Below are 27,956 nucleotides of genomic sequence, written 5' to 3'. Positions count from 1 at the left end.
CCATAACCAAATGAGAAAATGAGATTGTGCATTTGGCCACAAAATATTAATGTAGAGTTCTGAAAGTGACAAAATGGTCTGTTTTGGATTTGTCTACAAGCAAGTCTGTTTTACATAAATGGCTTTTTTACAGATTTGAAATGTGAATATATTTTATTTTTTTCCCAGTGAGTACACAATACACAATTCTTTGACAATACTATTAATCAATTTTATGCTGATTTCTTTTCCAATCTAACAACATCAAATGAAACACATTAAGATTTTGGACACTGTTTGGTGACTTAAACAAACTACAGTTAAAAAAAAAAGTACATCTATAAAACAAAGTATAAAAAGTCTACCCACGGCCACAAAATCCCTTATCTTGCAACACTTTAAAGTCACAATAAATGCTTTTGAAAATTACGAGATAAGAAAAAATTTAACTTCATTAGTAAAAATTATGGTGTTTCATTTGAAGTACATATCGCAAGGAAGCAAAATAAAAGTAACTTCACCTCTAAGATAATGTGGAAAGACATGTTGCTTTACACCAATTCTTGTCATGTAATTCTATAAATACAATATACAGAAGCAGATGAACAAATCAGTGAATGTTACAGTTCTGCATATCTTTAATACTGACACACAATCACTTTCCAGTGGAGAAACCACAGTTAAGAGCTCATTGGTATTATACTTATGTTGTCAATGGAGAATTGCATAACTTTGTTGAGTAGAAATTTGGAGGTGTTCTATTAAACTCATACAAACTTTCAACTCAAATCCCCTTGAAGGTATATTTAAATAGCCAGAGCATTAGACTATGACATAGAACGCCATTTAATGTTTTGTTACAGAGAAAGTCAACTTGCAATGCTGTTATTTCCCTTTGGTTACAGGATATCTTAAATGTTGGTCTGGATTTTCCTATATTCTCCTTTGAACTGGATTCAAATCCTGTGAAGAAATCAATTGTTTTCATGCTCCCGTACTATCTCACCTTACTTTAAATACAGCATGGGGAAGATTTGGAGAAGGGGTAGGGCAAATCTGCCTGCATACACTGAGGCACACCTGAGTGGGAGCACTGATTCGGCCATGGCCCCAGTGCAGACCTTGCATGTTAAGAATGGAGCTGTGCTTGTGTTGGGCGTGACTGCATAGCAGCGCTGCCAGTGAGTGCAAGATAAGATTATATTCTCTCCCACCCAGGCTTCCTTCTGACAGTTTATGCAGGTTTCTGTTTAGACCTGCACAAGAGTGAGCTCTGTGAATTTCCACATTCACCTAACTGGCTTCAAAAACGAAAAAGTTCATGGTAGCTCTCATGATACTCTCTGACTTATCCTTATTGGAAGTTTTTTACATATAGCAAGTTGACAAAGGCTTTTGACTTTCGGTAGTGTTCCCGAATTCATGTGAATTGCCACGGTATTTTTTTCTTGCTTTATACCTACAGAGGAGGATATTTTGGGTGCAATATTAGACCGAAATCAATTAATTTAAAACTAGACTTAACAGAGGTTGTGAACTATTGTAAAAGAACATTCCAAGTAACCATAAGGCCTGATATAATCTAACCAAAACAGTTAATTTTTATGCACTGAAGACAATCAGGAAGGTACGATGCTCTGCTCTGCATTACTCCAGAAGTGACCTGCATACACATACTCTGTTTTTGAAGTCTTAGTTTATTAGTCACATACACCTGCCAGTTACCAGGGATAAAAGTTTATGTGTACTATGCATAATGAATTAAAGTTTTAGTCTAAACTGGGTTATAGAGGAGCATAAAGAGGAAAGAAAAACAAACAAAACTTTGCTTTTAAATAGAAAGAGGTGAAGTAGGGAACTGCATAAAGAAAGAATTGAATTCCTCACATCTTAGAGCTGTGAATAAGTATGTATTCATTCTTCACAGAAACTTCTCATCTTCCCCAGTCTCTCTGTCCCAGAGAAATCAAACTGCATTAAAATTCAGGCACTGATGGTGGAAAGTTGATAAAGGGATTAGTAAGTGGGTCTCAGAATTTCTTTTCTCTTCTATGAAGAAATGAACTACATGGGACCAAGAAGATGTTGGTCCCATAAAGAATATTATGTTCCTCTACTCTTGCCTGTGTTGATGCAGTCTCGGGGAATAAAAAAGATGGAAACATTTAACTATGTCCTTCCTTTGCTATAATAATATGACACAATTGGTGACTGAGCCAATAATGCACTGAGTATGAACTGTCATTCAAACTGGCCCCATATTTTAGAACTGATCCTAATCATTACATTGAATATTTTTCATAGTACCAACTACTGAACACATCATAGGAAAAACATGAGAAAGTATAACTAGAAATAGAATTTACAATTGTGTAGGCAGCACATGGAAAAATGTCACAAGTGGGGATTTCAGGAAAGTTTGGGAAATTCAGGAACGTTCTCTTCTACTTGACTGATTGACTATACATGTACAGTAGCTAACATATATTTCAAAGTCATATTCAATTGGATGATACCTGACTGATGTTCAGGAACTTCTTGTTCTCAAAGTCGTGTAAACAAATGAGGCAGGACACTGTTATTAATGTCCACTTACGAGGTTTGGTTTATTTAAAAAGTGTATAAACATGCATTTTTCTTCTTTAAAATTTTTCTTTTCGATTTACTCATTCAAAATGGGTCAAACATATTTTAGTTGGTAGCCAATTTTTGAGAATGTACCATAAAATATTTATTCAAATAACTCTACTTACTGTGAACTGAACATACTCTGAGCACTGCTTTTTAAGCACTTACAATTTGGCTATATATTTGGTGGCATAACTTCACTTCTTAATCAAATAAAACACAAAATTGTATATAGACTGCATTATTTTTAAAAAAATCATGAATTTAAGTGATGCAGCTCTATCCTCTAGTGTTTACTGTACATGTATTAGAAAGATGAAACAAGATATTGCAATAGAGTTTTTGTATTTGGAAGCAGCTCGAGTATGTCCTAATAATAAATTGCCTCTTTAACTATTCGCTAGATACTCTAGAGTTCATTTTGTTTGTTTCCTTGGGGAACTTCATATTATATTCTGACTTAATGAGTTGGAGAGATTAGTTATGGTAATTCAGAAAATGCTTTTTTAGAAAAACTGTAATATAAATACAGCTCTTGTGAAATACCTTAATTTCCTTTTGCTTGTTGTAGTTCTCAGATGGGTCAATTACAGTGACAGGTAAAGCTGATTCTAAATATAACTTTAATTTCTTTTTTTTTAAGCAAGTTTAGTACATCATTGCTACCTGTATTTTTTAATGCCTATTCAGTCTTAAGACTTCAACTTCCTTCTTTTGACCCCTGCTTTTGTCAATAGTAAAAGCCACCTTTCTGCTTTTTTTTTATTGACTCAGTCGCTGATGTTCCAAGAAGACTTCGCCAACACCACTGTTCCTTTGCATCTTTCCTATTTCTACACCCCAACTGAAAACCCCCTAACATGATTGGTTACAACCAGCATTATCCAACCTAGCTTACAGTACAGAAACTCCCTTCACATTCAGTCTTTTTCTTCATGTCACGAGGAGTAGAGATTTGTGCTTATCACCAAATAAAATTGCAGTGCAAAATTTAAACATAAAAGTTACACAATTAAAAGTTAATATATGGCACCACAGCCTATTAATTCACATATAGTACAACAGACCAATAAGAACAGACGATAATATGAACAGAGCTAAAAAGAGTGAGCTTGCATAGCAATGCACGAAAGAAATTATATACAGAGGAAAATCCTTTTCTTCCTGGAGGGCGAGCTTTGTTTTCTTTCTTTTCTTATATACTCCTGACAAGAAAGAGTTAAGGTGGGTGGTGTACTTAAGAGAAGAACACAAGTAAAATATCTGTGGGATATGTGTGGCTGTGTGTCTTTACATTGCATTTACAGTTCTTTTAATAGTACATAAATAGAAATTGTTCATTGCACTGTTTAGTGTCATCACTTCCATGAGTTCAGACCTGATGGTCCTTCAGAGCAGCTTTGCATGTCTCCTCTCAGTTACTCTAGAAAGAGATTTAAAAAAATCAGAAATAAGTTTACGTTTAAAGTATTCTTTACCTTGATCAGCATAACAAAAAGCAAAGCAAACAGATAATAGATGAAGATAACATCTTGGATTTTGTGAGGTTGCGAATTTAAAAAATTATACTGATGGAAAGTGAAAGAAAAAAAACACTGTAAAATTTGGAGACAAAATCTGAGATCATTTTTGCACTTCTTATGAGTCTATAATTACTCCAATATAATAGTTAAACAAAAATCCAAGTAGTCCTGAATCAAATGAAAAATTATAAGCCTATCTTAATCAGATTATTAATAGACAACAGTAATGATAACTTCCATTCATAAAGAAATTTAGTTTTGAAGTACTTTCACTTTCATTATCTCATGGCATCCCCCAGTCTGTGATGTGAGCATAAGAGTAATACAATTTTTTAGATAAGGAAGTAGAGAAATTAAGAAGGTAGTTTACTTTCTCTTCTCACATAACCAGTAAAAGTTGACAAGGTTGGAATTCAGGGCTATTCCTTCAGGTAAACTGAATTCACGGAAGCAGTTGAAAATATTCAGCAAGTATAATTCTGACATTGGATAGTGAAATTGGTAACTTTCATGGTGAAATTAACACAAAGAGTTCAATGTTTTTTACTGTGTGTGACATACTGTGACATCCTACCTTTCTCTAGTATTTTATACTTGGAAAGTAGTTTAGTTATATTAACTACCAATGATAGCTCTTTATCAAAAGAGAAATTTTATTTATGTTATTATAATTCAAGTATTAAAATTAACAAAAATCAAAGATCAACCTTTCAAAGTTGACTGCCTAAATTTAAAAAAATAAATAAATGAAGAGCAACTAAGGAATGAGGAATTCCCAAGGAGGTTCTTTAAAACTACCAAAGGGCCAACATTTCCTTATTAAATAAGAAAGAAAAGGCAAAGAAAACTACAAGAACTATATTTAATTAATTTGTAAGTATTAAAATTAATTGCCTAAATTATGCAATTTTTGCACAGAATAATTCAAACAAAAGAGAAAAATGTTTATTTGACTGATGTAAATAGCAATGGTCTTCATTATAACCAAACCTACTCAAAATCATGATTTTTTTTCTCATAGTAAAGCAAGCTTTCTATAATTTTGAAATTTGTTTATTGTGGCAATGTCATTGTAGGGGTTCAGGACATGCTACCCCAAAATGTGGTACCTTGGCATATTGAATACCTTAAGGTGAAGGAGTTTGAAAAAAAAAAAAAAACAGCAGAAACAGAGCGGTCACTGTGACCGCTCCCACCTCATTCTTCCCTGAAGGATCATAAAAATTCCTATGTGACAGGTACCCACCCTGTAGTACCAGGAGGAAGATAATCTTGTCATCAGAGATGGGGAAGTTGGGGCTGAGAAATCTGTACAAACAAACCTTGTTAGACTAATCCTTATATTCTCAGTTACCTCTCCACCATTTACTACCCCTAGCCCAAACCTCTCTGTCTTACCAAATTTAAACGCATTTATTGTTTCTTTGTCTAAAGGATTGAAAAGTTTCCTGCTCTGGTCACTTTGAGTCTTCATTCTCTTGTGAAGGCTCCATGTTCATGTAAAAATTCAATAAAATTTGTATGCTTTTTTTCCTGTTAATCTATCTCATCAGTTTGGCTTTCAGACCCAGTCAGAGATCCTAAGAGGATCAAGGAAAACTTTTTTCTCCCTTACATTATTAACCCAGTCATCTTTCTGAATCACCATAGCCTTTTAAACGTCCTAAAGCACTTACATAATTCACCTGTAAACTGTCCTTGACTATTTGAGCCCATATATCCTATGTCAAGAAGGTCGCTGGCATTGCGCTGGTGGCTTCCCCTCAGTGCCTCAGCTTTCCTAGGTCCAGTGGATCCCTTAGAAGAAGCCGTTCCTGATGAGCTGTGACCCCCTGGAGATGGGAAACTGGGCTTGCTGTAGGGCACCAAGGTCTCCTCTGAAAAAAGAAACACAAAAGGTTGAGTTGAACAGCAATGTGGAGGCAGAACAAACTTAACTTTAAATACTAAGCTCAAGCTAGGCTATTTTATGATTCCACTCTTCAGTAAAATTAAAAATAAGAGATTAATAAGGCCCAAATAGTAAAGGAATTTCTATGTTCAAGCAACATTTCTGACAATAGGAACTGAGGCAGGATTAAATTAAAAGAGATCTTGGGATAAGTATCTAATGATATATATTATTTGCAAAATTTAAACTCAGTTTAAAAGATATTTGCATACAATAATCATATTGTTTAACTAAAGCATTTCTGAGAATAATTTCTGGGTCCAAAGAGGCTGCAATTTACTTTTTTCATTAAGAAGGAAGGAACATCATTTTTGTTTTAGTTTAAATTATGGCAACATTTTCTCAATCAACTTAGATAAAGAAGTATATATCAGTGTAATAAACAAAGCTTTTAAAATTTCTCTTGCTTCTTTAGATAGAAATACATTATTTGAAAAGCTGTGTATTTCCTTAAAAGAAAAAGAGAAACTCATTCATTTTAATAAATAATGTCCATATTCTTTTTATGTACCATCTCTCTAAAAATAATTCATGATGTGCATTACTAAATACTTACACTGAAATAACTTTTTTCTTTCTCTCTTTTTTTGCTTTCTTTCTTCTTTCTTTTTTACCCCCCTCTCTTTCTCTCCACCTCTCTGTTTTTTCTTTCTTTCTAGGTATGGGTTATTATTACTGCGATTAGATGACTAGAAAAAATGCTGACTGAATTTAGTATTTCTCTTTTTAGATAGTCTTTAATGACAAGGGTCACGTGATTTTTCTCTCACAACCTAAATGTGTAAGCATCCTAAATGTTCCACTAAATCTAGATACTAATATTATCATCTTTTGGCTTTTTTATAACTGTATCTTCTAAAACCTTAAGCACCAAGTTGTGACAAAATATAATTATTGAAAATGCATGAGTAGAGGACATATCCAGAAAAGACTGAGTCCGAATGAATAAAAGAATGTGTAAGGAAACTCTTTCAATTGTGTGTGTGTGTGTGTGTATGATTTAATACTCAATGAATCCTGACATAAGAAGAGATGTTCTAGAAAATCCATTTCTATAAGTGGCTCAACATCCCCCTACCAAAAAACATCCAACCACAAACCATGAAACTTATTTTGTGACATTTCCAGGAAGTTTGAGTTATAAACAAAAACATTTCTCATTGAAGTGTTATCAACTAAATTTAATCCTTTGGAGCAAGTGCAGGCTCCAGTTTAACCTTTTTTAATATGAGAATTTTGTGATTGCCTATTTATTTGCAACTTTGTTATTTCCATTAATTTACCTATTTGACTGAAGCGAGTTTTCCTCTCAAAATGACTAGTTACTTCAGTCAAAATGAACAAACGGTTGAAGGCAGAGATTCAACTGACACTAAAGATGAAATTTAGTGGTCTAAAAGGACTCAATACAAACATTAAAAGGCAAAAGAAACAAAAAAAAATCAAATGGTCTCTTGAGCACTGCAGATGAAGCCTGGAGGTCCTTTGAGCTCAAAGACCCTATGCAGAGGTAAACTTGAGGAGCAACCCTCACTGAACTGACTCAGCCTTAAGGGGTGTGCTCGTGATCTCTGCTGCGGAATTCCAACTTCAATTAGTGATTTAAAGCAAACGCATTTCAGATGTCCTTAAACAACTGGCATTTCCAAGATACCTGGTAGAAAAAAAAAAGGTAAAAGTCCACACTTTCTTGGGACTGTGCAGAACACACCTGGTCCAACACCTTGTTTGTGGAGGGCTTTCCGTATGTCTTCTTGGCGTTCTGTGGAGTTTATCCATTCCTGGGTTTGTCGCTGCCACTCTAGGGATGTTTTAGCTGGACAATCCAAAGAGCTCTTTGTGTCTTCTAAGTTGGATGCTTGCTGTCTCTCCAGAGAGCTTCCTTTTCTCTCTGTTGAGTTTTCCACGTTACCAGCATGCTGGCTCGGGCCTATTGGCTGCCTTAAACCCTGACCGGGAGGGGGATCTGGTGGTGGTGGAAGATCTAAAAATTTTGAATAATGTTTAGAATGGACTAAAATGTAATGAAAAGTACAGGTTTTAATTCAAGATGAAGAAAAAACCCTTGCCCTCCTAAAGGTATCACCTATGCGAAATGAATTTGGGGGAGGAAAAGGTCAGTTATTTATATCTAAAATGCACATTATTGATCTCTTTGCTATCTTTTAACCACAGTGTCTTTGAAATAAAATCAACTGGCTTTATCCGACTATTGTACATAGAGAGTGTTTTCAATTGCACATTGAGGCTGATGCTCAAGGTGTAAAGAGCAGTTTATGGTTTTTCTCCATCTTTAATCCATTGTCCACTGCCACCTCCCCAAAGTAGAAATACCAAGACACAAAGTGAATAGAAATCCTAGCAGCTGTGTTAATAAAAGTCCCTGGGAATAATAAAAGCTGCCCTGCCAATCTCCATAGGAAATGTTGCCCTTGGGAAATTAAGAACTGTATGCCATATCATATACAGCATATGACTGCTCTTATCCGTGTGCGTGGCACATTTAGCAACAGTCAAAGGGTTAAGCTAACATTTATTAAATGCAATTAACATTCTGCCTGACAACCAATTCTGGCTGTTCATTTCATGAGTTAGCTAATGAGTTACAACTAATATATTATAATCTTCCAATGGATTAATTTTAATAAGTAATAACCAATGTTCAGAGTTTAGATAGAATATGCTTCATGGTGCTAGAGCAGACAATGCATCATGAAAATTTGAGATGTAGTGGAATAGATAATTTTTCATAAAAGCTCTTTACATTAAATATCAGGTATGAAAAAATTAAAAGTTCAAATACTCAGCTAATTTTTCATTTTTCTTTTACTAGCTTTTCCTTCCATGATACTTTTATATTTTGAATGTCTTTAGTTGTGAAATCATAGTCCCTTCTTTCATATTTCTTTAAATATTATAGTTCTATTATATAATTTATACTATTATACTAGTCCTGAAATTACTCTATGGAAGATTTTGAAAGCTTCTAAACATTCTCACATTCTTTTGGATTATTTTCTTCTCATTTTTCTGGAATCCTGTTGCAAACTGCTTTGTTCATCCTTAAAGTATCAGTAATTATGTTATTTGTTCACAAAGATCAAATATCGTGGACAATATACATACTTATATCATTAATAGAGGATACTGTATATAACATAGGTAATTATTTCCCATGCCATTTTAGTAGTGATGCACTTGTTTCTAATAATATTGTTCATGAAATTTAAAAGGGGAAAGTATAAATTTCTTGTGTACAAAACATAATTTCTTTAAGGAAGGCTAAGTTGCTCCTTTTAAAGACTTTATTAAGAAGCTTCATACTCTCTTTTATGAACAAAATAATACCATCCTCCATTGAACCAACAATGAAAATCTCCGCCATATCTGCTTCGGGAGTTCCCACATTGGAGCAACATTTCCAGTTCTTATGTATGTCCTCTTGTTAGATTACGAATTACTAATTATTGAAGGGAACAGGTTTTCTATCTGGGAGAATAAAGTTGCAATTGGAACATTTCTTCCAAAATGAAGAGCTAATCCAATACTGAGAAAACTGTTTGTTGAATAATCCACCAATGAGTTTTGGTATTTTCTTTATATTCAACACTGACTCCCTTCAGTTTGTATTATTATAAATGTAAATTAATTATTTCATTTGAGTAATTGGACTTAAGACTGCCAGTTGGGGGAAAATTATTATTTTTGCTTCTAAAATAACATATCTTGTCACCGATTTTTATTCTCCATCAGAGCAGCTTAATTTTTCAAATGGCCAAAATGGCATCTGCTTATGCTAGCTAAAATTCTGATTACTATTTAATTTAACCTGAAATTATATGACTATGTAATTAGGTAATATCCTTGGAGTTTGTATAGTCTAAGAAGAAAGAACATTGAAAGTACATTGAAATAAACAAATTGGAAAAAAGATGAGATTAAGAATGGCTGTGGAAAAAAATAAAAGTATGTAATCAAATATGTTTACTTAAATTAAATTTATTATTCATTTCTCTGCTGATTCATTTCAACTAAATCAATTCACTAAAGAGTCTCTGGCTGGCCTACAGAGGATTTTCTATTGTCAGGCACACAACAGTTCAATGATATATGTGCCATTATTATACTCTTTTTTTTAAGTAAGAAGAAAAGGCATAAAGAAATTAAGTATCTCCAGCCTGGGTCTCTCCTTCCATGAACTCCAGACTCATCTAACTAAATCCATACTGGAGAGCTCAGCTTTGATGTTTAGAAAGTATCTCAAATTTCACACATGAAATCCGAGCTCTAGATTTTCCTCCACAAACTATACTTCCTCCCTAGTGTTCCTCATCTCAATTACTACACGTTGACCATAACTTTGGAGTAATTTTTGGCTTCCCTGCTTTACAGCCTTTATTAATTTTATTAACAAACCCTGTGGGCTCTGCCTCCAAACTATACTCAGAATTCAACATTTCTCATTGCTTCCACTGATTCTAGCTTGACATGAACCTCTAGCATCTATTATCTACATTACTTCCACAATTTCCCATGTGGTTTCTGTGATCCCACATAGAAGCACATTCAGTCTATCTCAACCTAACATCTAGAATGACTTGTTTTTTAATAAAAATAGAAGGAAAATCCTGTTACTCCTCTGCCTTAAACACACAGACATGCACACACACACACACACACACGTGAATACCATCAGTGGTTTCCCACTCAAAGTAAAGAGCCAATGTCCTTATAGAAACTTAAAGGTCCTACAGAACGCTGGTCCTCACTTACTTGTCTGACTTCACAGTCTATTTTTTTGCTCTCTCTGCTTCAGTCACACTGCTCCTCTTCCTTTTTATCAAATATTTCAGGATTCCACTTGCTGTTCTCATTTCCTGGAATGACTTTTCCTCAGATATCATCATTGCTCTTTCCCTTGTAATCTTCCAGTCTTTTCTCAAATGTCATCATCTTGGTTAAGTCCTTCCCTGAGCAATCTAGTTTAAAACTCCCCCCACTTCTATATTTCTCAACTTCTTTCCTATGTTTTTTTTTTCTCTATGACACTTACAACCATCTTGTATACTTTTATTTTTCACTTATATATTTATGTTGGTCTTTATCTATTTTCTCTCACTAGAATGTAAGCTACTGGAGGGCAGGGAATTTTGTCTGTACGGTTCCCATTGTGCCTGTCATTTGGTATGAGCTTAATAAATATTTGAATGAGTAGATAAATGAATAAAGAAATTTGCTCAGTGGTCAAAGCTAGTCCATGGTAGAGCTGGAAAAGAGCCCTTTCTCTGAATAGACAGTAGTGTGAGGGGAGGACAGGCTGGAAGGAGATGGGAAAAATGGCTGACAGATAGAGCACTACCTCTCTGCCTCCTTTGTTTAGCATTGCTCAATATATTTGCTTTAAAGGATATTCTTTGGCTTGTGCAAATGCAATAGATGATTTGAACTGAACAATGCCTGCTTAGGTGAGACTTTATCCAAGGGAGAAGAATATTCCTTAACATGTGTGTGAGTTTTTGCATAGTCTTTGAGACAGAGACTGAGGTTGCTTACCACTCCCAGTTCCTCTATTGGCCACAAGGGAAGATTACTTTCCCACTCTAGTAGTTAGTTTGATGCCATGTGACAGAGTTCTTGCCAATGAAGGAGGCATGTACCACTTTCAGGACTAGCCATAGAACCTCTCAAATAATCACCTACGTTCTGTCTTCCCCTCACTCAGAAACCATCAAGGTCCCATCTTGGAAATAATGGTGTCTCAATATTTAAGAAGCATACATCTTTACACTACAACTTAGAGGAGAGTCACCTGACTTTTATAAATCACTGTGTCCATGAGAAATAATGCTTAATGTGCTAAGGCACTGAGGGGATAGAAGCTGTTTGGTATAGCAGCTAGCAATAATTACTCTGATTAATGTACTCATAAAACACTGTTCTAAAATCTATAATGCAAAAATTTTATGCTAAAATGTCTATACATTAAGAGCTACTAAATAGCAACCTTCCTCAAAAGAACAGTTTGATTTTATATACAAATATTATAAATTTATTACTGATGCATGGATTCATACCATACAAAAGCTACGACATATACATCTGTGGTAAAATAACAAAATCCTTAAGGATAGTCTGTAGAATGTTATCCAAAATAAATGTCATTGTGTCATAACTAATATGTCTTTGGATCAAACACTTGGAAAGATATGTGAGCCAAAATTTGCTTTGCAATATCACCACTTCCAAAATGTATCTACTAATAGCACCTAATCCATAACATTTTTTGGAATGCCAGTAAATTTGAAATGTTAGGAACCTATTTGTTTTTTAGAAATACAAGCAATATATTGATCATGCTTTAAACTAGGAGGTAGCTTGTTTTAACTAGACATCCTGAAGAAAGCTTGCAAGGAAAGTGTTTTAGGAAGAAAGAAAAGAGCTCTCTATTTTGCTGATTTATATTTTTATATCTTCCACATATTCTGGACATGATCTTCAAACATTTTGGAAAAGCCACAAAAAACCCATATTGTCCCTGGATTTTTTCCTCTCTCCATGATATTCATATCAGGAAAATTACACGAAATTATTAATGCTGAGATTTGTAACTAGAATATCAGTGAGAGTAGTCCTTTTTATTTAGAGGGAAAAAGATCAATGCTTCAAGTGCTCAACTAATCTTTAGATCATCTGAGGCAGAAAGGAGGTAATAAGCACTTTTGCTCACCACAGGATATCCACTTATAGAGAATCAAAATTTTGATTGTACCCTTACCCTTGCATTCCATAGAAACACTTTCCAATGGGGACAAAGTAAGCAGGAAAGATAAGTAAACCTGAAGGCTTTTAGACCAAGTTATTTTGGCTTTTAAAATCTTCTTAGCATTATAAAATGACAGGGGAAAGCACAATGGTGGCTGCCAGCTAAGGACCTACCCCCAAACCAATAAAGAACAAATACTTCTTTTCCAACTAAGCCTCATTCTGTCCTATAATGATAAGTCTAAGAGACTGAGTTGAGTGCACAGAACTCAGTTATAGCTTCTCAAAGCTGACTGCACATTAGATTCTCCCATGGAGCTTTAAAAATACTCGTGACTGGTTTTCACCCCAGAACAATTACATCAGAATCTCCAGGGTATATTTTAAGAGTTCCCAGATGGTTCTAATGTGCAGCTTGGCTAGGTTCATCTTTTTGATGTTTAGTGGTACTACCTCAGGAAAGTGTGTGTGCTTGCAGGAGACAGTGCAGAGAAGGGGGAAGAAATTTACCTTTGGGTCTGACATTATATTGGGCTTTTTACATATATTATCTTACATATTCCTGAGGATAAAACTTCAGGATAAATACTTTTAGTCCTATATTTAAACATATGAGAATTAAGTTGAATATAGAGCTGATGAACTACTCATTATTGAGCAAGGATATCATCCAATAATACTTTGTTTCCTGAAACTAACAGTATTTAAACAAATACTCAAAGACCGGATGTTATACATAAATACAAGAACTGAAATAAATCAGCAAGCTATGGCCCATGGGCCAAATTAAGCCATTGCCTGTTTTGTCAATAAAGTTTTATAAGAAATCAGTCACACCCATTCACGTACATTTTTTCTGTAGCTTCACAGACACTACAATTGAGTAGTGTTGAGTAGTCTTGACAGACACTGTTTGGCTCGCTAAAGCCAAAAATATTTACTATCTGGACTTTTCAGAAAAAGTTTACTGATCCATCAACCAGATGATCTATTGCATATTTTTAGCCCTGGAATTATGAAACTAAAAAATTACTAAATTGGAAATCACTACACAGTCTTTTTCAAAAGTGAAATACCATCTAAGATATCTTAATTCAATTTCAAAAATGATCCAACAACATGGCAACTGCAATGCTACTTATGCTTTCTTCCTTAATCTTAAAAAGGAATGTTCACTAAAAGGCACTAATGGAAAATGCCAGAACAGCAGAAAAATCAACATTGCAAAGAAGTATGGCCTGTATTTCTTGGGGCTGGATAATGTAGAAATAATTCCAGATTGTTAAAAAAAAAAAGAAGGTGTTTTATTGAAACAAGACCACATTGCCAGGTGTTCAGCCTGGTTATATAACAAGGCAATGCCTAATATACCATAGCTTCTTTAATCTAAGTTAATGATTGCACAGAGCATGTCTTTTCAGTTAGGAGACGAGAGAAGGAAACAAACCTACCATCTGTCATTCCTTCCCTTCGGTGAGGCAATGCTGGTTGTGGGTCCACTCGCCCTCCCTTGTGTTTTTTAGTGGGCCGAGGCCTCTGATTTTGACTCATGGCTGCACTGGTGTTACTGTCAGTAGAAAATGGGCTGGTTGGTCGAGGTCTTTGAGAGGAGGTAAAGGCTTTGCCTAAAACGTAAACAAAGGGAATGAGGTATAGAGAATGTTATTATAAGACCTTGATTCTGTCTTGTATTTCTGCTCTAAGACTAGTCTCTAAACCTTCCTGGAGATGACATTTGAAGATTCAAAATACTAGTGCATCTCCATAGAAAAAAAATCTGCCCTGCTGCAGTTAGTTTGTCTGATTTTTATAAACAATATACTACCCACTGAAAAAACTTAAACAAATGAATATGAAACAAAACCACTAACCAAAAACTCAATATTCCTTGATTATATTTTGATTTAACCTTGACAATCTTACTAACATTTTCATAGATATAGGCAAATTCATGCAGCTTTTACTCCTTAAAATTAAAGAAGCTATTTCTAAAGTGAATTATGTACTGTCTTATCTGTTTAATCAAATTTCACCCTTGGAATCTTACAAACTCTCTTTGAGCACAGAAAAATGTCCTGTAGTAATTACATTTGAAATTTTACATGAAAGGTCTGCTCAGATACATATATTTAATTGACCTTACCACCCATATACATACATGATGAATTCTACCTCTCTTAGCAGAAACTCAATAACACTAGTGTATAGTATAGGATAGATAGTAGATTAAAATCACCTTGTATATCCAAAGTGCAATAGGTGTTTTCTGATGAATAGTATTGTATTTGAGCAGACTCCAAATTCTCATTGAAAAATGAAATGTGCTATGTCCTTTTCTTGTAGTTTAGTGTACATATACACGGAAATATATTCTGGCAAAAGGTAAGCTAATAAATTTTCAATATCTTACAATTTTACTAACATGTTTATTATGGTATGAGAGGGTTGATTTATGTACATGTATTTATTCTTTATTGCATGTTTTCATTTCATTCAAAATTACTGTATATAGTTACATTTTAAGTCAATGTTACATGATATTGCTTAATGCTTTATTAGCTATTAGCATACATGCAAGAAATGTACTTGTGCCTTCTAATTTATTAGTTTCCTTGAACTTTCTCACTGTTCTGCTTATAACTATGCCACAAAAAGCACTCAGGCAACATAAAGTTTCTGACTTATGCCTTAGAAAGCAAGAAAATTCAAATAACCATTATATTACAACATATTTTAGTTCAGATGCTATATGAAAAATAAACCTCTGCAATGCTTGGAAAATCTTCTTTACTTTGAAGATACCTAGTGCATACTCAAAAGAAATAGTATAACATTATATGATGGTATAATTAAAAGAAAACTTCCAAGACTCATTTTTATAACTGGAGAGTTTAGTGAAGGGCAAAGTCATTTATTTTTCTTTACTATTTGAATACTATTAAGATTTCTAAAATGTATTTAGAGTTTCATTAGTTTGTTTTGTAAGGCAACTCAGTTTAATTCATATATCAGAAGTTTCTTCTATGTGCATTTAAGAAGTACACATAGTCATGTAACATGATCATGCCAAAGTTATTTTGCTCAGTAAAACAAATGATTACAAAATTACTGATCTATTAATAGAGTGAATCCCATATTTATTTTTGAGTTAATGAGCAGAAATGTGAAAAATTACATATTTGGTCTTTTATATTATTATTATTTATTAATTTCAGAAACCAAAATTAGATTGTGATAAAGAGCAATACACAAGTAGTCATCATTTTATTTAACTTGCAAATGCAGTGGGTGTATTTTTAATTAGCATCCTTTAAAACAAATAATAAATTATTGGATTAAAATCTTAACTAATAAGACCATCAGCCATTTGAACTGTTAGACTGACAGCCTCAGACCCATTCACCCCATGCTGAGAAAGCCTTTCCAGAAAATGCATTTGCAGAAAGAAATGGGGCAAAGGAAAGTAATGGAGATAAAAGCTGAATAATTTTAATCACTGGGTACATTATTGATTGTGTGAGAATTTTGCAAAGTGTGAGTTATTGAAAATTTAATGGCAATCTGAGCTGCAGCTTTGCTGTAGTATAAGAAGGAAGCATATTCCAATTAATCAGCGGAGCCATGAAGGGAAAGGGGAACAAAGGATGGAAGGTGGTGAGTAGAAGCCTATTCTTGGCTCTGCAAAGGGAGCATCAGAAGAGAGTTCTGTCTGATAACTGAGCATCCAAACTGTGTTCATGCATATTAAAGAAAACCCTGCAGTCAGACTTACTGAAGAGAAAGAACAGAAGATAAATAGCTCAGTGTCCAAGGACAAGATTCTCTCATGCAAAGAGTGTTGACTCAGTCTACCAACCTGTTCTTGTAAGGCTGGTTCCATCCAGCCTAAAACCAGCTTTATCTGCTGCTGCCACCAGTGCTTGTGCAAAACTGCCGCTGGCAAAGATGGAGCCATCTGAGGAGCTACCTACACTAGATCTATGACTAGAAAAGTTACGATCCTCATCAGATGCAGAGCCCCATCCATTTACCATTGAACCTAAAAACAAATGTAGTCGTCTAGTGAGTTGTATATATTGGATAGCTCATCTGCTTGTACATAACTATACTAATGAACAAGAGCCTTCACTCCTCACTCTTCCTTGAGGTAAAGACTTCTTTAGCCATGTGCAAGCATCATCCATGTTTTAAACAGTTCTAGTGCAGAAGAATTAAGCTCATTTAAGACATGTATCTGTTTTCAACACATGAACAAAACATGTTCTGTATGATTCCATTCTTACATTGTTTAAATTGTTACACTATTATTTTCTAAAAGAGAATTGCTATGTATATTTTAAGGCCTAGACTTCAGAGAAAAACATTTTTACTGAAATAAATTATAGTGTGTTTAATTCAACTTATCAAGAACTCAGTTGAACAAATAGTGAATATATTTTGAATTTAATGCAGACTAGTGATAATTTTCATGAAATCTACACTCAAATACTGCAGAAGGGCTAGAATTATTTCAATAATTTAAAATAAAAATTTAATTACTCAGGAAATAACAAACACTAATAATCAAAAATGTTTAAATAATACCAGAGCAAATAGACTTAGAATATAACAAAATATTTAGCTTTGAAAAGTTCTATTTTTTCAAAGCTTAGTATGATTTCTTTGTTTTTCAATTACTTTAAGACCTCCAGTTTTCTCTTTAATACTAATCTTTATTTTAGAAAATTAATCATTATAAAGAATACCACTGACATTAACATGGATTTTTCTGCAAAGTGCAACATGGCAATAGAGGAAAAGTATCACAGCTTTATGTGTAAAGAACTGCAAAATACAATGCTACTGAGAAATAATGCTTATTCTTAATTTTTAGCAAGTCATTTACACTTTTATCCTTTTTTTCTTAGACCAAAGCACACTGAGACTATCTATTACTTAAAACAATTAACATTACAGTATTTATTTAGGTTGTTGTACCGTTAGTGTATGACACAATAAAAATGCCAAGAGTTGCTTACCCCAAATTTTTAAAAAGAGAAGCACAAAGTATTTATAGGAAGCTAATTTAATATTCCAAAATAAAACAAACACATAAAAGAGGCTAAAGTTAAGTGCCATAGATTTTCTTCCCCCTTTACTCCAATATTTAAGAGACAGCAGTAGAGTTAGAAGTGTTGCCATGATAAAGTGTTTGTACTTTTAGTTCAGGGACCAGGATACAATAACACGGGTTTATGCACTTTCAAGACATAGAGAACAGACACTGGAGGGGTTTGAAGGATCAGAGAAGTTAAAAGGGTGTTAAGTGTAGCAGAAAAAGAAAGAGTTTTGATTCTGTTTGCCAAAAGCATGGAGATACACTTTTTACTTTCCAAACAAATTCCCTTGACACAGGCCACTGCAAGGAAGCCAAGATAACACCAGCAACTGAGCCTCCTCTGAGAGAACCATTTCTGAGTTAATAATCACAAGTCAAGGACCAACAGCCCAAAGGAGGAGAAATGATGCAATCAGCTTTGCAATATAATGCTACAGTAGATAAGAAAAAATCAAAGTGATTCAGCCAGTGATCACAAAAGAATATGAAACCCTAGAACTGAGGATACTTTGGAAACATGGGAAAGCTCAGTTTTGGTCCCATGTCCTGTTTTCTGTATTTCTAAATGTCTGCTGAAATCTGCAAATAAATCTGTGCCGACTATTTGAAAATCACTCTCCAAACAAGCATCTCCTTTTCTACATCTCCAGTTTCATTCCTAAGCTCCTCCTAACTGATTTCCTTCTGGTCCCTTCTATCTTCCTCCTTGTCATATGAATTACTTTTTCTGGAACATTTATCACATAACTCGGTCTTTCCATTCAAAGCCTTACCTAGTTTGCCAATATATTTAAACACTGACTGAGGTATTTGAGGTTCTTCAATATCTAGCCCAGCCTACCTTTCCAGTCCCATTCCCTCTAATAGCCAGTTCAGTCCCATGGCCTCTCATTCCTTTGACACACCTCTAGATTGTTACTAACTCTATTGCCCAGTGCCTAACTTCAAAGTCCAAATCAATATCATCTCTTTTATCACCCTGACTCCATTTCATCTTCAACCCTGTCTTAGAGAGAATCAGTTTCTCTACCTCTTGTGTTTTTCAAATAGTATGCATACGGTAGCATATCATATCTCTACAAACTAGTGTTTGTTGCATATATGTTTTCTCTTCCAGACAGTGGAACTCTGGAGATTAGGAACTATTTATTATTCATTTTAATACCTCATATACAGGGACATTTCCCAGTAAAAATTCAATGAACATTGGGGTAATGAATTAAATGCCTTCGATATTTTCATTATTCAGTATAAATTCTGCATGGGATTCTATTCCATGTGTAATTTCCTAGCAATGGCCTTACTTTAGTTACAGAAAGAACATACTCATAATAACTCCCAGAAACTTTATTAACTAAGGAATATAAGGTAAGTCAACTCTTGTTGATTACTTGGACAATGGGGAAAGCAGTGATGTAACTAGTCCTTCATATGAGGATTTCCACATACAGATTTGCCAATTCCTAAACAAATCAACTATTTTCCGGCCTTTGGGTCTTTGCTCTGACTTTATCTCAATCGTTAATGCTCCTTACTATTACTCAGAAATTCCAGTTATTCATGAAGTTTTCCCTGATGCTTTTTTTCCCTTCCCTGGGAAGACAGGGTAGCATGGATGAATGACATGGCTTCAAGTGGGTGTTGGTCAATACAGAAATATATTCTTTTTCACCACTCTCTGTAAGAGCAAAGAAACTAGATAGATGACTTCAAGTTGAAGAGATGTGTGCCATAGTGATTTGCCCATAATGGGCAACAGGAAACCTCATCACAACAAACTAAAGAGGGGCAAGTGCCCTCAGCTTAATATAGTTGAGTTTGCCTTCAAAATGGAGGGCAAGAAGGAAACAAACAGAAGGAAAAAAATTTTCTTTCCCTCTTTGTTCCTTTGTCTTTATATTTGACAACCCATTCTCTCTATTTGAGATATGGAGTACTTATGATATATGGAATGGCTACATTTGTGGGAAATATTTTTAAGGCAAATTGGCAATACACCATGAGTAAAAAAGTATATAACATATATTAAATTTCTTCCATAGTGTAAAATTGTTAAAATTTATTTAATGATTACTGATTTCACCTCTCTGTGGCTACCATTCTTTCTTTTTCTTTATTTTTAAACATCAAAGGTTATCTGAAGATTTATGTAAACTATTACCAAAAAAAGACAATGATTATAAGAAAAGAAAAACAGTGATTCATCAATTAGAAAGTAAGCCATTTTTTTTGATAACTGGCTTTCTTTCATAAATGTAAACATAACCACAAAAGTTGAAATGAAAACTAGGTAAAACAGCGAAGGTAGAGATTCTTCACAAATTACAAGCAATCCAAACCAATTTGTCATGTTATAGACACAAACATAATCAATACATATTTAAACATTTAATGAAAAATGAATTTGTGTAACATAGCCAGATTTATTTGTGTTTGCATCTTCCATCTTTCCAAATTTCTCAGGTTTAAAAATTGCTGAAAGGCCAAAAAGAATCTCAAATGTATTCAAGCTGTTAAGGAAGAACTGCAGATAGGACATTAAGCTGTTGCAAAATGGTACTGAGCAGTAAAATACAATGATAAAGTGGCATCTTGCTGTATCTCTATTATGTCTTCAGCACTAAAATTAATTTATGATCAGTCATCAATTCATTTACATGTCATTTTATGCTAAATCCTTCCTTGCTGATAGATGCTCACCCTTAGACCCATTAAGCTAGAGTAAAGTGTATGCTTTATAATATGACCCTGCTAATTGTTGCATTACCATTTTTATGAGATACAAAAACTGGCTGTCCCCCATTTTTTCAGCCAATATTTAATCCAGGAACTCTTCCTATTAAGTGCAATCTGTCAACTATCTGTTAAACAAAATCTTCAGCTCTGAGTGCCTTTGGACAAATCAATCCAAATATTGACCTCTGCCTAGATGTAGAAAAACATTTCTAATATTTAGAAGTTCTTTCACTCAAACATATTGCATACACAACAATTCACCTACATTCCTCAGAGAGAAAGGAATGTGTAATATAAAAGGGAAAGCAAAATAAGAAATTAAAAAAATCTCTTCCTTGCGACCTATGACACCAGCTAATTTGTTCTACCCAGATAAAAATTGAATATATGATATTCCATGTTTATCTGTTAAATTTTGAAGTGTGTATTTAATTTCTTTTTAAATAAATCAGAGCTGTGGAGAATGTCTAAGAAAATTATTTAGTGATTTTTAGCATTACCTCTGAAATTTCCCTATTACAAAAATATTTTCCTTAAATTTTTACAACAAAAGTAAGGCATCAGGTCATGCTTTTAAGTGGCCAATTCTTTAAAAGCTGTGTGGTCAAGTAAGGTGGTGAGGCTGCCAGGTTTTATTGTTTTCAAAATAATCTGCTTTGGGACTTCCAGCAAAAACCTCCAAAGACATAAAATACAGAAAATATAGAGCCCTGATTTCCTTTCAACCAGGGTATTTATGTGGGGTTCAGCAGTCAAGGAAACTTTTATTTGTTTCATTTAACAGCACTCACTCTCAGTCTTACTATTTGTGATCACTGACGCAGTTAGAACCTTGGCTCCATGTTCAGGATATTTTTCTCCTGCCCTCTCTCCTATTGCCTTCTGTTTTTTTTTTTTTTTTTCCTGTGCTGGAGTCATTAAATCCAGGAAACACTCACCTTTGACTCCCACCATGGAAGTCAAAGAAAAAAGTATTAAAGGTTTCCCCCAACCTGTTACCCAAAAGTGGTGGGTTTGCCATTTAGAAAGAAATATTACAAGCATATTCCTGAAGACTGAAACAATCCTGTATGTTTACTTTCTAGACAAAAAAGAGTGTGATGTGCTGTAATCAGAACATTTTTTGTACTTTATTACAACTAAGTAGGTTTAAACTGTAAGTATAAATTAAAATAAAATTATAAAAATGTGACTCCCTATGAGAGTTGAATTTTGTTGGCATGAGTCATTATAACTGAATACAGAATGAAATATGAGAAAAACAAATAATAAAAGTTACATCTAAAAATTTAATATTTTTGATCTTGATTAAGTGTATAAGGGGTAAAAATGAATGTTTCCAGAGATAAAATAATGTGTTGTATTTGTATAAATATATATTTATTCATATATGTATACATGCACATGCACAGAAAGGGAGAGAGAAGAACAGACCAGGAAATCATTTTCCTCTTAAATATGCTAAATCCAAAGATGAGAAAACAGTTGAACATTTCCAGAGCAGGGATCATGATAACTGGTCTTTGGAGTAAGGCTGATTGATTTTGAACATTCTTCTGCGACTTATCAGGTGGGAGATCTTAAAGAAAGTCTTTAAACCCCTCTGTGCCTCAATTTCCTTATCTATAAAATGAGAATAAAAATAGGGTTGTGACAATTAAATGAGTTAATACATGTTAAAATCTTAGAACAGGGATCAGCAAACTTCTCCTGCAAAGTGCCATATACTAAATAGTTTAGGCTTTGCTGTCTGTCATTTATTTTTTCTTTTTGTTTGTTTCTTGTTTTCTTACAGCCCTTTAAAAATGTAAGAAACATTCTTAGCTCACTAAGCCACTCATACAAAAAACAGGCAACTGTTTAGAAGAGTGCCTTGGGTGTACTAAGGGCTATATATGTGCAAGTTGTTGTTGCTGTTATTATTATTACTATTATTACCAAATCTAAATTCCTAGCCAAGTGGTTGGAAGGAATAGACTTTCAATAAATATTTGTTGTGGAAATCAATAAATAACAGATTTTCAAATACATTTTCCACACCTGAATGTTATGGACTGAATGTTGACATCCCCCTAAAATTCATATGCTGAAGCTCTAACCCATAACGTTATGGTATTTTGAGGTGGAGCTTTTGGGAGGTAATCAGGTTTAGATGAGGTCATGAGGATGAGGTCATGAGGGTGGGATTAGGGACCTTATAAAAAGAGATCAGAGAGCTTGCCTCCTTCTCTGCCATGTGAAGACACAGTGAGAAGATGGCTTCCTGTAAGCCAAGAAGAGGGCTCTCACCAGAAACCCAATCTGCCCACACCTTGATCTTGGACCTGCCAGCTTTCCACTGTTTGTTGTTTAAGCCACCTAGTCTGTGATATTTTGTTATAACTACCCAACCAGACTAAGACACTGAGGTCATGGGTTATAGAATTACTGATATTTTCCTTTCTTCTTGGCCTTTTCCATTCATGAAGCATTATTTCAACAAATTTAAAGTCCCTCATAAATTACTTAGTTGTTCAGAAAACATTTGAAAATAATATACTTATTTCTTTACAAAAATAGGCTCTGTACCTTGTTAACTGCTTATATTCCTTAATGTGGCAGCTGTTGGAATGCAACATATTTCAGAAGTAAAATTCTAAATAATTTTATATACAGCCTTATTAGCCCATCTTTGTGTTATCACTGGGCTTTTGTTCTGGTTGGCTTTAGAGTTTCAAGGACTGGTACGTAACTGTTAGTTCTATTACATAAAAAAATGGTCATTAGTTTCATGAAAATGAAAATAGAGAATTCAGATGAAAGTGATGACTCATTTACTCACACCACACACAAATTTAGAATTCAAAGTAATTTGCGGAAAAATCAGAATCCTCTCCGTGGGCACTTACCATCTTAAAAACATACAAAGCCAATGGAAATAGCCTCTGTTTTATTGCCCACCTCATTTAGCACCATTAAACTAGCCTTGAGTGTCTGAAGAAAACATAAACACGTTAGAGCAATATTCATTAGCATGTTGGTTTCTGTAGAATTTGATCCGTACACACATGCATCTCAGGGCCACCCCCAGGTACACATACACACATGCACACATGCTCTACTACACTCAACATCCTACGTATGCTCATATACACACTCCTACATACACTCACACACACACACCTTACACATAATCACAAACCCAGGCTATACTTTCAGACACGCACACTCTTCTGTACACATACTCCCTACACACACATCCTTTTTTCTGAAAAACTATATTTACTTTTATTTTTAACTTTTATTTACTTTAAATTACACTTACACCCTAGAAAGCAAATTAAATCTTTGATCATACCTTCCCCACAAAGTTATTGTAAATCTAAAAAACCCCAAAGAAACCCCAAAAATATTTCCTGCTTGGCTACTTTGGTGTAGAGTGCAACTTCTTTTACTAACTAAGGAGAGATATTATTCATAGGATAAATTCATTGTAGAATGCATACCTAAACACCTTGAGGTTTTTATATATGGCAGTAATTAAGCACCGAATTCAAGTAGGAAAACAGACTTTTTGTTACCAATAAAAGCTTCATTTGGAATGAACATTATACCAGCTACAAGGAGAAATTCAGATTGTCTTTAACCGCAGTCATATTAAACAGTGAAACATCTTATTAACAGGTGAGCATGTAAAAGTTCAAAATAACCTTCTCCTGATTTATAGATATATTTATCATCTTTGACATTATAATATTTAAGAAAAGAACTACATAGGCTCTGGCTGACTTTTATCATTGCAATTTTTACTGCATTCCTAATAGTCCAGTATCAGCAGTGAGACATGCAAAACTATGCAGATTTTACCCTGAAGGAGATTATGCTAGAAATTCAGGCAAAGGGGCTTAACATAATAGTGCAGTAATAAGTTAGCTCTCTGCATTCAAAGATTTAAACTTTTGCCCTGCCACCTTCAGTCGGATCTGGATTTCAAATCACAGCAGTTTATCTGCAGTTCTTAAATCTTAATTAGCTCGGCATGCAGACAGCCCCCAGGTAAAAAGAAACCCTGAAAAGTGTAGGCTCGTGCATGACATTGTGTAATTCGGGAAGTCGTGCCGAGGAAACATGTAGGTACTTATGCTTCTCCATCACTTTCAGAAAGGAGTTTCCATCAGTGTTTTTGAACTGTAACACACAGTGTGAAATGTGTGCAAATTAAGAAGCCGTTGGAGGAAAAGCGAATTAAATGGGACTGTGGTAAAATGCACTCCTAGAATGAAGAGTGTCATGAAGGTAAATATAGAAATGGGTGGTATACAGAGAAGACTCAAGGATAGGACGTGCATGGGCAACACATTTGTAGCAGTTATGTCTTTATAGTCACGTAAGAGCATTTGCGTGTGTGTATCAAAGAACGGATAACTACTTGAATAGAAAGACTGAATTTTTACTTTTCTCCACAGTCATTGTGTACACATTAGGATTTAAGTTTTTTAAAATACAATTTGCTAAATTTAAATGCTTGGAAATAGGTGGCAATCCTGGGATCATCCTAGGTGGATACCAGTTGCAGCCTTTCACTTGGTGAAGGAGGCCAGAGGAAGTCAAAGGGGTAAACAGCAAAAATAACTACTTCTTGGCAGAGGAGCAATTATTGGATCAACAATATGAAATGCATAAATGTATGGTTTATCTCGCTATACATTTTCTCCACTCTAAAAATAATACCTTGTGCCACGTTAGAGAGCCTTATTCTGAAAAGTTGCTTATTTTCATCAGTGAATGATTTTACGGAGTGAAATATCAAGAAGCGTTTTAAGATTGCATTCACTTTGTATGTTGCTCCTGATATACAAAATATATCATTTCTAAAAGTCAAGGTTTTCTATGTAATAGACTTGGTTCCCCAGTAGAGTGAACTTTTCATGAAAGCCCTGGATATAACTGAATTTTCTTTCATGTCTTTAAAGCTTTTTAAAATTCATGAATTTTTCTTATCATTTTTGCAGCAAAGCAAAAGTATTTCCAAATCCTTTTTGAATTTTGTGTTTAATATTAACATATTAAAAATGTTAAAGAAATAGATGGAGTGGAATAAATCTTACATAAGAAAGTATTTGACTTTCGATGCATTTTAATATTACAAATGGGTCACTTATTCCTATTAAATCAGTTCCATTACCTGTCACAGAGCTGTCTAGATTGTCCGTACTGGATCCGGGTGTCTGTTCTAGTGCTCTCAGGGGCCTGGGGATTTCTAAAGCTTCCTCTTCATCATCAGCATCATCATCTGGAACACCTGTTTCCAAATCGGAAATCAAAGCTCCGGACATGTAACCTAATGGTGGAAGCGGGGGCTGCGGAGGTTGATTATTGCTTTGAACATGCCTAGGATTCACAAGGGAAGGAAAAAAAAAAGTACTGGTTAGCATTCCACAAAATTGTAATTAGAATGAAACAGCCTGCTGTGGTAACTAATTTTGTTTTCTTGCTTTCCTTTAACTAATTCTGGAGCTTACTATGCTTTCTTACATTTCAGCAGAGACAATGGTCTACGTATACATGACTTGCCGAAACAGTAACAACAGTATAGACTATTACACTCTTCTATGGGTATTTACGGGACAATACACAGAGGAAAAAGAATACAGACCCAGCATTTTTGTGCAAATAAATCACCCAAAGGAGAATAGGAATATTCATCACACATATCTATTTAAAACTGATTTTTTTTTGGTCCAAAAAGAATACAATTACATTCCCAGTTTTGTGTCAAAGTTCTACTCAGCCTGTGTAACCCATGTCCCCTGCTGGTCCTTATGAAGAAAAGATGTCACATGGAAATCTAATACCAACACCTTCTCCCTCCAACCATGGCCCATTCGCTGCCCTACGAGACTTTCCTCCTGCACGATCCCCCAGGAATCAGGCTGGGTGATTGTTTCCACTTTAACGAGTTTAGGTTAAACTGAGGAGGAATGGCTACTTTTTGCTCTAGCTAATATTTTTGCATCTGTCTTAGTCACCAAAGTCTTAAACACCTCAAAGGCAGAAAAGATTCATCTCAGCACTCTGTGTTTAGAACAGGAGGTGTGCCAAATAAACCAGTTGCAATGAATGAATAACTCTAATTGCAACCTTGGGAAGTAGACAGAACTGGTATTATCACCTCTCTTTCAGAATTTTTTAAAGGGAGGTTCAAATGTAAGGTTCAAATAACATGGCTAGTAAAATGCAGAGCTGGACACTATAGTCCAGCCAGCTCGTTTTGTGACTACTTAGGAGTTTTTTCTAAACCATAAAATGCTGAAGGAAAGTAAGTCTGTTATTTGTTACTGTCATTAAAGACGAAATATAGCATGTTTTGACACATTTGTCTTTTTTTTTTTTTTGCCTTGATACAAAATACTTAAAAGACCACTGGATTTAAGGGTGATTTATGCATTTTTATGGTTAGTTTTTGAATTAAAGATACAAGGTTATTTTTCTTTAATATTTGCATTTATGGGGAAAATATTTCATTTTTCCAGAATTTGTTTAATATTCTTCTCCCAACTGCATTCTTGAACTTGTAACCAACTCCAATATTAACAAGATTCTAGACCTTTTAATGTTAAAAAACCTAAAATATTAGTTCTGGAAGCTACCTCAATATCATCAGGCCCACATCTTTAATCTGATAAGGCATTTGAGGTCCCATTTATTACCTGGCATTCATCACATCTCATTCATTGGAAAGTCAGGAAGTTTCCTAACTAATACTTTCACAGAAAATCTTGAGTGTTGATGGCAACTTCTTGTTCTAAGTGTAACCTCAAATTCTGTCTGTGAAGTGGGGATGGAGTGAGTCAAGTCATGAGCAAGAGAATATAAAGTGATATTTGTATACATGAGCCATTCTTGTCTAATAATTTGCACTTTGGTCCTGAGAAGGACCGAACAGACCAACACTCTAGTCCTACAGCACTGCTGACACCTTTTGATGGAACCAAGACACACTGAGTGGTGAAAGTGTATTCTGTGAATTAGGGAGAATTAGGAGATGAACAGGAAAAGGGTACATAACATTTTTAAGTATCTTCTAGTAACAGGCACTGTGTTCTGCACTTCATGGGTCAATATGAACAGAATCCCTGGAGGTGAAGACTGGAATTATTATCTTTAAATACTCCTCCTGTGATGTCGATGTGCAGCCCAGATGGGCTGGCACTGCCATCCTAGTAGGGCAAGGTCCTGTGCGAACACATGAAGACTCATACCTCCTACATGGGGCGTCAGCATGGCATTCTGGAGGACT

At 34.6% G+C, this 27,956-nt stretch overlaps 1 protein-coding gene across 4 annotated transcripts in view; it reads right to left on the bottom strand.

Annotated features, from left to right (window-relative positions):
• Positions 1-2,449: 2,449 nt before the first annotated feature.
• ROBO2 (roundabout guidance receptor 2) overlaps positions 2,450-27,956 on the bottom strand; it is a gene marked incomplete at its 3' end in the record, with an annotated part of 586,970 nt that continues 561,463 nt past the window's right edge. Inside the window, exons 24-29 of one of the 4 annotated variants that reach the window (XM_081235996.1) lie at positions 25,842-26,047; positions 16,700-16,882; positions 14,295-14,468; positions 7,793-8,065; positions 5,807-6,007; positions 2,450-4,030 (exon numbers count right to left, since the gene is read on the bottom strand). In XM_081235996.1, the coding sequence (XP_081092122.1) occupies positions 4,029-4,030; positions 5,807-6,007; positions 7,793-8,065; positions 14,295-14,468; positions 16,700-16,882; positions 25,842-26,047 (1,039 nt within the window). Of the gene's footprint in view, positions 4,031-5,771; positions 6,008-7,792; positions 8,066-14,294; positions 14,469-16,699; positions 16,883-25,841; positions 26,048-27,956 lie in introns of those variants that run through there. The other 3 variants (XM_081235997.1, XM_081235998.1, XM_081235995.1) reach the window with 3 other exon arrangements.

This window comes from Mesoplodon bidens (assembly GCF_964165515.1).
Source record: "Mesoplodon bidens genome assembly, chromosome: 5".
NCBI lineage: Eukaryota > Metazoa > Chordata > Mammalia > Artiodactyla > Ziphiidae > Mesoplodon > Mesoplodon bidens.
This window is presented reverse-complemented; position numbering and strand designations above follow the sequence as displayed.